Source organism: Etheostoma spectabile, unplaced genomic scaffold, assembly GCF_008692095.1.
Source record: "Etheostoma spectabile isolate EspeVRDwgs_2016 unplaced genomic scaffold, UIUC_Espe_1.0 scaffold302, whole genome shotgun sequence".
Lineage (NCBI taxonomy): Eukaryota > Metazoa > Chordata > Actinopteri > Perciformes > Percidae > Etheostoma > Etheostoma spectabile.
In genome coordinates, this window is record NW_022605581.1 from 247426 (window position 1) to 259240 (window position 11815).

General features: G+C 42.2%; 1 protein-coding gene across 1 annotated transcript; it reads left to right on the top strand.

Moving 5' to 3' along the window:
* The first annotated feature begins 4628 nt into the window (after positions 1-4628).
* LOC116686053 (histone H2A.Z) lies at positions 4629-10003 on the top strand. The gene is made up of 5 exons (XM_032510990.1): positions 4629-4874; positions 5154-5231; positions 5491-5604; positions 6323-6452; positions 9682-10003. Exons 1-5 carry the CDS (start codon positions 4872-4874, stop codon positions 9741-9743), a joined length of 387 nt encoding a protein of 128 aa, XP_032366881.1. The 5' UTR covers positions 4629-4871; the 3' UTR covers positions 9744-10003.
* The last annotated feature ends 1812 nt before the right edge of the window (positions 10004-11815 follow it).

Consider the following 11815-nt stretch of genomic DNA (forward strand, 5'->3'; position numbering starts at 1 on the left):
CATGTTGCCGATCTATGTCGTCTTCATGTTTCCTCATGTTGTCTTCATGTTGTCCTCATGTGTCCTCATGTTGTCTTCATGTTGTCCTCATGTTGTCTTCATGTTGCCCTCATGTCGTTTCATGTTGTCCTCATGTTTTCTTCATGTTGTCCTCATGGTTTTCCCTCATGTTGCTTTATGTTGTCCTCATGGTCCTCATGTTTCCTCATGTTGTCTTCAATGTTGTCCCATGTTGTCTTCATGTTGTCTTCATGTTGTCCTATATCAATGTTCTTTTTAATTCCCCAAAATAACATGACTGATTCCAACGCTGAACCACAACACGAGCTGACAACAACAGAAGCAGAAACATAAAGTAAAACCAGGTGGATGTCGTTAGTAAAGATGTCTCCACGTGGTCTTGAGGTCTCGGTAGTCCAGTGACCCGGCTCTGGAAGAAGGTCGGGACTGGTTCCCACCAAAACAGTTGTTTCTGTTTTTGTTTCTATAGTGGCATCGCAGTCAGCTTCTCACGCTCTTTGTGCATCTCTTCTTCCTCTGAGCTCTCCCTATCAGACCCCCCCCCACCACACACACACACACACACACACACACACACCCCCACACACACACACACACACACACACCCATCCCCGTCCCTTCTCTCTAAGGTGCTTTCATTAACCCTCGTGTTGTCTTCTGTCTTCAAGACTGTGAACTTGTTGTCCTTCGGGGTCAAAATTTGCATATTTGTCCAATGTTTTTGGTCACTTTTTAATAATACCTATTTTTTTGGGGGAAATTATGGATTATTTGGACTCATAGTTCAGAAGAGGATGTTGAGTGGATTACAGTTTGTTTCAAATGCTATAAAATTAAAAAAATTAATTATAAAATTTAAAATGAAATCATGTGGCTTCCATACAACGTACATCCACACTTTCATGTTATTCTGGGGCAATTTGGTTCAAAGAAACCCATAATTTGAATATAAAATGTGGTCAAATTTGACCCGAGGACAACACAAGGGTTAAGATTTGAAAAGGTATCTCTGTGCTCAACCTAAATCTAAGTTTAACACATGCGTGTAGCAGCAGGATTTGTTGACATCACAGCGGGAGCCAATCAGAGTCCAGCATGACGCTAGAAGTGAAAAACAAGCAGTTCCACTTGTGAAATCGATCATTTTTGTTTGTGGTGTGTGAAGAACACATGGGGAAATAGACTCAAGCCCAGAGACACAGCTCAGAGAGACTGGGACAGCAACTGAGGGAGGGGGGGGGGGAGAGAGAGAGAGAGAGAGAGAGAGGGCGAGAGACTAAGGGAGAGAGAGAGAGAGAGAGATGCTGCTGAAAGAAGAGTATGCCTGGGAATGAATGGTATGAGATTTGAACGTGATCAGCCCACCACCAGCTGTGCATGTGGTCCCAGACACACACACACACACCACACACACACACACACACACACACACACACACACGCCCTGCCTAGAGCCTGTTACACATTAACACTGCAGTAAAACAGGAGGAAAAGGAGACTGAAATCTCTCCAACGGCTGCTAATATCAGGCTGGTGTCTATTTACATACTAACCACTCTCACTATGGGTCAGGCTTGTATATTTTGTATAATTGTATTTTTTAATACATGGCATACATCAAATGCATGCAATCAATATTTCCTAACCATTTTCCTTTAGGACAAAACCCATAGTCTCACATTCAAATTAAATCTGTCACTCCAGCCTGCTCAGATAATGGTCCCATCTATAGGATGGAGATGAATATGATGACTAACATGTACAATCTGCACCATTAGATCTACATGATGTTGTAAACTAAATAACCGTGTTATAGTGGGAGTGTAAAATAGATGATGGAAGTGCTGAATTTGCATTAAAAGATGATTGTCCCCATGTTGTCCTCATGTTGTCTTCATGTTGTCCCCATGTTGTCCTCATGTTGCTCCATGTTTGTCCCATGTTTGTCCCTCAGTGGTCCCCATGGTGGCCTCCATGTTGTCCCCTTGTGTCCTCATGTTGTCCCCATGTTGTCCCCATTTGTCCTCATGTTGATCTTTCATGTTTTTTGGTCCTCATTGTTGTCTTTTTAATGTTGCCCTCAATGGTGTTGCCCTCATGTAATACCCTCCTGTTGTCCTCACTGTGCCCTCATGTTGTCCTTATGTGTCCCCAGGTTGTTCCCCATGTACGTGTCCTCATTTTGTGCCTCATGTTGCACTTCATGTTGTCCGCTAGTTGCCTCATGTTGTCCCCATGTGTTTCCCTCATATTAGACGTCTGTTGCCAACTCATGTTGCCCGGCATGTTGTCCGCATTTTAGGTGGGGGCGCTGAATACATAGGGGGGTTGTGGTGGGGGGTTCAGCAAGGGGTACATGGCTGAATTGCGTATGTTTTGGGGGGGGGTTGTTGCTCTTTTAAAGGTTGGGCGAGTTAAAGGTTGAAGTTGGGAGTGGCTTTGTGTTGTTGTTTTGTGTTGGCTGTGGATGTTGGGTGTTTGTTGTTGAGGTGTTGGGTCGGCGCTTGTCTTTGTGTAGCCCTCTACCTTGACGCAGATTTCCCTCATGTTGTCCTCCTGTGTCTATGTTGTCCCCATGTTCTCCCTGTTGTCCTCATGTGGTTCCCATGTTGTCCTCATGTTGTCCCCATGTTTGTCTTCATGTTGGCTCATGTTCCTCAGGTTTCCCTCATGTTTGTCCTCATGTTCCCTCCTGTTTGCCTCATGTTGCCTCATGGGTTTCTCATGTTGCCCTCTGTTGTCCTCATGATTTTGTCCTCATGTTGTCCTGTTGTCCTCCTGTTGTCCTCATGTGTCTTCATGTTGCCCTCATGTTGCCCTCATGTTGTCCTCATGTTGCCCTCATGTGCCCTCATTTGCCCTCATGTTGTCTTCATGTTGTCCCTCATGTGCCCTCATTTGTCCCCATGTTGTCCTCAGTGTCTTCTGTTGCCTCATGTTTCCCTCATGTTGTCCTTCATGTTGTCCCTCATGTTTGCCCTCATGTTGTCGCATGTTGTCTTCAGGTTTGCCCTCATGTTGTCCCTCAGGTTTGTCCTCATGTGGTCCCTGTTTGTGTCCTCCTGTTGTCCTCCTGTCTTGTGGACAAGATGATTCCAACCATACGCTTTTCCACCTCCATAAAGGCGGGGACTTGGACATAAAACAAATAAACAGCCCATAAACTAATTCTGGTGGGCCCCAGAGTTCAGTCCAGCTCTGCAACTCTGGAAGACCATTATTTAGGCCCAGTTAATGTGTAACATTATTATGTAGTAAGTAAGTAAGTAAGTAACTTTATTTATAACGCACCTTTCACAGACAAGAGGGTCACAAAGTGCTTTACAGTAAAAAAAACAAAACACAGCAACACATAATATACTAGCCATATTGCATTAACAAAGCTTGTCTAAAAGATGTGTCTTGAGGTGTTTTTTAAAGATTCCACAGAATCCAAGGCTCTTAAGGCTAGGGAGTAGTGTCCAGAGCCTTGGAGCCGCCACAGAACAGGCTTCGCGCCCCGGTTTTAAAAAGTGTTCTGGGACAGTTAGAAGGTCTTGGTCTAAAGACCTTAGAGAACGACCAGAAGTGTAAACGTGCATTAGATCCTGGATGTAAGCAGTGGCTGGTCCATGCAAGGCTCTATAAAGTGATTAAAATTTTAAAATGCACTCTAAAACCAATTGGTAGCCATAAAGAGCGCTAAGCACCGGTAAGATGTGATCCCTGCTGTGCTTAGACAGAAGTCTGCAGCAGCATTCTGAACCACTTGCAATTATATCCATGAGAGTTTGTTAACAGTTTCAGTACATTAACAATAATCCAACCGGAATATACTTAGCAGGGGGGCCGGTCCTGGTCACTCTCCCTTCAGGAAAGGGGGGGCCTCGACTTCATCGTAGACCCCCTGGTTTAGAGCCAAGACTGTCGTTGTAAACCATGAGCGTCACTGGCCTCGTGTGCCATCAGTAACAAACTACAGAGACAACACACACACACACCACACACACACACCACACACCACACACCCCCCACCACACACACACACACACACACACACACACACACACACACACACACCCACACACACACACACACACACACACCCACACACACACACCCACGCACACAGCTGGAATGACCAGAGGAAGCAATGAGGAAATGGGAATGATGCACAGCTGTTGACTTTTAACATAATAAGTAAAAATGAGTTATAAATCTAAGAAAATGCCATAAATCAGAAAAAAGCAAGCAACCACAGCAAATTATTTGCAAGAATGCTACTCTTTTGATTAGGATTTATTTTATTATGATTACATAATATATTATATATTTGATGAAGAAACTTGTTTGTTTTTTAATCATATATTTGGAAGATTCTAGATTCCTTAAATGGGTAAAAACATTATGTATTTTGTATGAGATGGACCAAATATTAAGGGTTCATTTAACAAATGTTGCCAATATTTTCACTCAACATGACAACTTCATATACTATGTATTTTCTTTCGGTTCTAAATAAACAAAAGGAATAAAAAATACCTATGCAAAAAAGTTTTCAGAGTTCTTTCATTACGAAAAAGACAATAGGTAGAAACTGCATTTCCCACTATTACGTAGATCGACAATCACCAACGGTCCCCGAAAGGGGCGGGCTTTTGTCATTCATTGGCTGAACGCCAAGGCAGGAAAACACATGCCGAAATTCGATTGGCTAGTACGCTCCCTGCAGTTACCCGGATAGAGTTTGGCTATATAATGCGGACAATTGAAGGCGGGGGTTGTAGTCCAAAACCAGCCGTTGGTACTCGATTTTGTGCTGCAGCTTAAAAAAAAAAAAAATATATATATATATATTTGTGGCTTTTAAATATGGTAAGCAGTCCATGTCGTCTGACATATCAGGACGATAATAACTGTGTATGCTAGTGGTTTGTGGGCAATATATGTCAAATACCCGCTAGTGCATTTCGGTGAATAGCTATCTATTAGCCGCTAGCGTTAGCTGCTGTGTTAGCTTAGCGTGCTAGCTAATGTATCGGTATTGGGCGAGCCAATGGAATGTGTTCAGAATGCTAAAAGGGGCGGTTAAAGTGGACCATATTTTTCGGTAACTGATAATGGACTAACGGTAACGTCGCTCGTGTCTTCCAGGCTGGCGGTAAGGCGGGTAAAGACTCCGGGAAGACCAAGACGAAGGCTATCTCGCGCTCTCAGAGGGCAGGACTACAGGTTTGGCCGTTGGAAGTCATTCATTGTGCTAGCATTAGCTACAAGCTAATGCTAACTAGCGCAAGATTCATTGGTGCTAGCGTAGCTACAAGCTAATGCTAACTAGCGCACGATTCATTGTGCTAGCGTAGCTACAAGCTAATGCTAACTAGCGCACGATTCATTGTGCTAGCGTAGCTACAAGCTAATGCTAACGAGCAGAAGTTCCGCGCCTCCCACCGGCTGGCTAACGAACCTTTTCTGGGTTTTTGTCCTGCAGTTCCCGGTGGGTCGTATCCACAGACACCTCAAGTCCCGGACCACCAGCCACGGGAGAGTGGGAGCCACTGCGGCGGTGTACAGCGCGGCTATTCTGGAGTACCTCACGGCCGAGGTACCGCTAACTCCAGCCCCATTATCCCGCACCATGTCCCCCATCAGAGCCCATTGGGTCAATTTGAAAGCGTTTTATACCAGAAATGTGGGTTTCTTTTAACCAAATTGCCCAAAAATAACATGGATGATTCCATAAAACACTACTTTCATTGAATTGTTTCTTTGGGGTGTTTTATTCAATCTTATAGCATTTGAATTATTTTGTTTATTCAATTCAATTTTATTTATAGTATCAATTCATAACAAGGATTTATCCCAAGACACTTTACAGATAGAGCAGGTCTAGACCACACTCTATAATTTACAAGGACCCAACGGTTCTAGTAGTCTCCTAAATTTAGTGGTTTCCTAACAGTATCCGGACTAAACTTTGACATGTAACCATCTGAGATCCACTCAACATCCTCTGACCTTAACTACTAGTCAAAATCATTCATAATTTCTGCCTTTTTAAGCTAAAAACGTATGTATAATTTGATATAAATGAGGCTTGTTAATAAGTGTGAAACCTGTTATTAAACCAGCGCCGGTCTTAAAAAAAACAACTCCAAAAGCTGGGGGAAAAAAGTGACAAATGAATCAGAAAAAGCAACAAAAACCATCGGAAAAGCACAAAAAAAATGTTGATTTTCCATTTTGACCTGGAAGGACAAGTTCATGGTTAACGGGGAAAACCACACGAGGGTTAAAGTAGCTCGAGTCTGGCTTTGTTTCAGGTTCTGGAGTTGGCCGGGAATGCGTCCAAGGACCTTAAGGTGAAGCGTATCACCCCCCGCCACTTGCAGCTGGCCATCAGAGGAGATGAAGAGCTGGACTCGCTTATCAAAGCCACTATCGCGGGTGGAGGTAAGGAACCAGTCCTGCTCCTTGGGGGGGGTATTGGAGCGTGGACATTAAGCTTGGCGCGCTTACAATTACAATACATAATTGAATTGATATGTGTTTAGCTTAAGGGGACCAGATTTCTCAGACAAAATCCGGGGACATTTTTCGTCGCAGAAAGCAAAATTCTCTCCACACACTCGGGTTTTATTTGCGAAACTTTAAGACGGGGACAGTAGACCTAGAGCTGTTTCCCCAAACAGAACCAATATTGAAAGGGTTTCTAAGGAGGTCGACCTTTCTGGTAAAGATTAAGATCCTTTTTTTAAAACTAAAAGTCTGCGAATATGCGTTTGCTAAACCACCACTCCAGTAAATAATCAGTACTTTTAGCGTGTATAGAGAGCATATCTCCACCAGACTCCATGTAATAATCACTACTTTTAGCGTGTATAGAGCAGCATATCTCCACAGACTCCATGTAAATATCAACTTTTAGCGTGTATAGAGCGCATATCTCCACCAGACTCCATGTAAATAATCACTACTTTTAGCGTGTATAGGCAGCATATCTCCACAGACTCCATGTAAATAATCACTACTTTTAGCGTGTATAGAGCAGCATATCTCCACCAGACTCCATGTAAATAATCACTACTTTTAGTTGTATAGAGACAGCATATCTCCACCAGACTCCATGTAAATAATCACTACTTTTAGCGTGTATAGAGCAGCATCTCTCACCAGACTCCATGTAAATAATCACTACTTTTAGCGTGTATAGAGCAGCATATCTCACCAGACTCCATGTAAATAATCAGGATTTTAGCATGTATAGAGCAGCATATCTCCACCCGACTCCATGTAAATAATCACTACTTTTAGCGTGTATAGAGCAGCATATCTCCACCAGACTCATGAAATAATCATAATTTTAGCGTGTATAGAGCAGCATATCCCCACCAGACTCCATGTAAATAATCAGTGATTTTAGCAGTATAGAGCAGCATATCTCCACAGACTCATGAAATAACACACTTTTAGCATGTATAGAGCAGCATATCTCCACCAGACTCCATGTAAATAACCACTACTTTTAGCGTGTATAGAGCGCATATCTCCACAGACTCCATGTAAATAATCACTACTTTTAGCGGTATAGAGCAGCATATCTCCACCAGACTCCATGTAAATAATCACTACTTTTAGCGTGATAGAGCAGCATATCTCCACCAGACTCCATGTAAATAATCACTACTTTTAGCGTGTATAGAGCAGCATATCACCAGCCCATGTAATAATCACTATTTTTAGCGTGTACAGAGCAGCATATCTCCACCAGACTCCATGTAAATAATCAGTGATTTAGCATCGTAAAAACACGGCTTTCTAAAACCTCTCTGAGCTTGTCTGGAGCGACTATCGGCTCCGTTTTGTCGGTATTTTCTTTCTTTTAATCCAATTTTGGGTCTGTCGGTCACAGTGGAAACCGGGGACATTTTCGGGGACAGATCCAGCCGGGGACAGGTCACCAAAACCGGGGACTGTCCCCGGAAACCGGGGACGTCTGGTCACCCTAGTTTAGCTGCCTTCCATTCTTCTGGTTCTTAAAGTCTCTCATTGGGTTATACCGGGTTGTTACGGGTTTAAATATAGTTTTTTAAATGTTGTTGTTTCTATGGAGTTTGCCACTAATAAGCCCCTTTTAAGGTTTTTTTTTTTTTGGCAATTGTCCATCACATCTTTTTTTGTGTAATAAATAGATAGATAGATAGATAGATAGATAGATAGATAGATAGATAGAATACTGTCTTAATGTTTTTGTAGTTAAAATAAATCAAATCCTGCTCGGAAAAATGTCAGAAGACAACTGAAATGTAGCTGTTTTGTTAAATAAATGTTAGGATTTCCATTTGTTTTAAATTCAACAAGCAAGTTGTTGTTTCTTAACCCTTGTGTTGTCTTCCCGTCGACCTTTTTTATTTATTTTTTATTTTTTTCTCAACACTTATTTTTTTTCCCCGACATTTGTGACACTTTTTCAATGTTGTGAGTGCTTTATTTTTTTTAACGTTTTTTTTTCCAAGATTATTTGATATTTCTAATGTTGACATTTTCAGCGTTTATTTCGAACGCCCATTTTTTTGTGATTAAAAACAAAACAAAAACAAAACAACTGCAAACGGGTCAAATGTTGCCCCGAGGACAACATGAGGGTTAAGAGAAATACTGAAAGTAGCAGAATTGAGTACATTTTAATATCTAATTTAACAAGTAATATTGCGATACTACATTTTGCCTAACGTGCAGCCCGACTCCAGATCATTGTGGTCTTGTTTAAACGAGTCTACATTGTGTACTGCAGGCTCGTGCCGGCCAGCGATCGCATTATATTGATGCGTGATGCAATTTTAAACTTTCTGTCAGAACTAAGCTGTCCTGCTAGTGGTCTGCAGGGATTTAACTCTCGAGATGAGAACCTCAACCAAGCTGCTACCAGATACTATCTCTGTATAACTGTGCTGATATCAGAATCCGAAATACGTTATCGATCCCCCGAAGGGGAAACTCTGTTACAGTTGCACAAATAGTAGCAATGTAAGGAGTGTGGATATTTACATAGTTAAAGGAAGTGTGTGTGTGTGTGTGTGTGTGTGTGTGTGTGTGGTGTGGTGTGTGTGGTGTGTGTGTGTGTGGTGTGTGTGTGTGTGTGATGTGTGTGTGTGTGTGTGTGTGTGTGTGTGTGGTGTGGTGGTGTGGTGTGTGTGTGTGGTGTTGTGTGTGTGTGTGTGTGGTGTGTGTGTAGTGTGTGTGTGTGTGTGTGTGTGTGTGGTGTGTGGGTGTGTGTGTGTGTGTGTGTGTGGTGTGTGTGTGTGTGTGTGTGTGTGTGTGTGTGGTGTGTGGGGTGGTGTCTGAAAGTGCTCCTGTGATGAGCAACAAGCCACGGAGTGGGTGCGAGACATTGCCATAGATGGGTGTAGTTTGGACACGGTCCTCCTCTCTGACAACCCCCGACAGAGAGTCCAGATTCCACACACACAACGTCGCTACACTAAATGAGTTAAGACGGAGCGTACTTTACACAGTGGCAGCACAGCAACGCTCCAAAATAAAGACTACAATCATAATACACGGAAAGTTGTCTTAACAAATCGTGGTGTCTAGCTGCCTCTGGATTTCTGATTATTGACTAACTTTAAGCGCTTTATGCTGGATTCACACATCACATCTTGTCTGTTTTTTTTTTTCTCAGGTGTGATCCCTCACATCCACAAGTCCCTGATTGGAAAGAAGGGCCAGCAGAAGACGGTATAAACGGGACGACGCCTGCATCAAGTGGTTAAATGTCTTTAGATTTAGGAGTAACTTGTATCGGTGAGCTCGCATTTACTCACCTGGGGTATTTTTAAAAGTGGCTTCAGAGAAGCTCATTTTTTTTGTGTTTCAGCTTTTGTTTTGGTTCTCTTCTGGGATGCTGCATTTTTTTTTTTGCTTTTGTGGCAATTCAATGTTCAAATTGGCGTTTTAATAAAGCTCTAATTGGGCATTTGCAGTTTCTTCTTTCAGTTCTTGCATTTCCACGGGCTCCGTTGCGTCTACACTGGCGGTATTCTTCATCCTACCGCGTCGAAAGAGTCCGCCTTGATCATAAAGGCCACCACAGCCTGCAAGGGGAGGTCCCTGGCACGCGTAGAACCATCTTAAGCATGCACACACCTGTAGTTTAAAACATTACGACGCACTGTTTCACACCCGTCTACCCCTGGACTGACATGAACCGGGCTAACCCTGTAGTCATCTCTGGATTGCTGAGTAACTCCGTTACCGTGCCGTGACTGGCACCGTTCAACCTTCGGCGTGTTGTGGCTGAAGGTTGTTTGATGGCGTTCCTGGTTTCAAAGGGACCGGGTTAAAATTAACCCTCGTGTTGTCCTATATCAGTGTTCTTTTTAATTCCCCAAAATAACACGATCGATTCCACACAACGCTCTTTGGCAAGTACACATCTCGACTTTCATGAATTTTGGGGGTGTTTTATTCAATTTTATAGCATTTGGAGAGGAAAAATAGCTTTTGTTGACATATTACAGTCTGTGATTATCCATCAACATACAGTATATTCCTTTAATTTTAGTCAAAATAATTCCTAATTTCTGCTTTTCTAGCTAAGCATTAGGTACAATTTCTTATAAATGAGGTTAATTGACCATTAATTCCAATAATTGTAAAACTGAAGTTAAGTTATCGTTACATAGTGTTAAATGTCAAAAACATTGTTGAAAAAAGGGACAAAAGCGTAAGAGAATGTTGAAAATATTGATTAAAAAGTGTCAACAATTATGGTGATTTTTTATTTTGACGGGAAGACAACACAAGGGTTAAAAGTTTAAAGTGTGTGTACAATTTAAAATCCAATCAGCGCTAACCTGGAAAACACACAGGACAAATGCATATGTAAAAATCCAACTTGAAAGGAACGGCTTATTTCTATTAGTATTACTTCTGGTTACATGTAATGTGAAACACAAGGTGCTCATGCAGTGTTGTATAGGACATTTTAAATGGACCAAATATTTGGTAACTTTTTTTTCTTTTTTTTTCCCCCCATTGTAAAGACATATTTGATTTTCAACATATTTGAAGGAAGTGATCATGGGCCAACACCACAAACTCATGTCTAGCTGGTAAAAAGTGTCCGAGTCCGATCTTAAAGTACCTTCCTCTGCAGCCATACAGCCAGTCCACCACTAGATGGCACCATAACGCCACCTTAAGCTGCCTACAGTGTAAACTCCTAACCATGGCCTCCTCGTTTTCTCTTCATCAGATGCATGCTGAGAATCAGTTATCATTCAGACACCAAAAGAAATCATGTAGTCAACAAACTGAAAATACTGACAAGTAGACCTGTATTGTCCCAACACCCAAAAACCTGCATAATTCAGACTATACCCAGACAGGAGAGAGATGGAGGCTTGTTCTAAGATTAAAGAAGTGTGTTATGCTAGTAGCGGCTAATGTAGCTTTGAGCCGTGATGAGGGACTACAGGGGTCTGATTAAGTCTCTTCTTTCTAACGCCACTCCTCCAGACCTTTACATGTTTTAAACCCACTGAAAGCTTTACACTGCTTTATTCAAATATGCAGCATAATCCTCAACACCTGGAAACACACATGGAAGTGTCAAATCGGTGGAGTTCCCGGTTAAAGGAGGATTCTGGTTAATTTCAACATGTAGCTGTGTATTTTTTTTAAATGTGCGTGTCTGTCAGTGGCGAGAAAAATGAAACCAATCGGTGCTCTCTACGCCGTGTTATCCTCCTGCTAGCGTTAGCACCCAACAGGCTCAAACAGGGCAAGTTATAAACATGTTTTTAGCCTTTAAA

Excerpts from the sequence above, each read along its gene's own strand:
- LOC116686053 (XM_032510990.1), top strand. Across the intron at positions 5,232-5,490 it reads CTCAGAGGGCAGGACTACAG|TTCCCGGTGGGTCGTATCCA; the intron begins GTTTGGCCGTTG and ends TTTGTCCTGCAG. Across the intron at positions 5,605-6,322 it reads TGGAGTACCTCACGGCCGAG|GTTCTGGAGTTGGCCGGGAA; the intron begins GTACCGCTAACT and ends GCTTTGTTTCAG.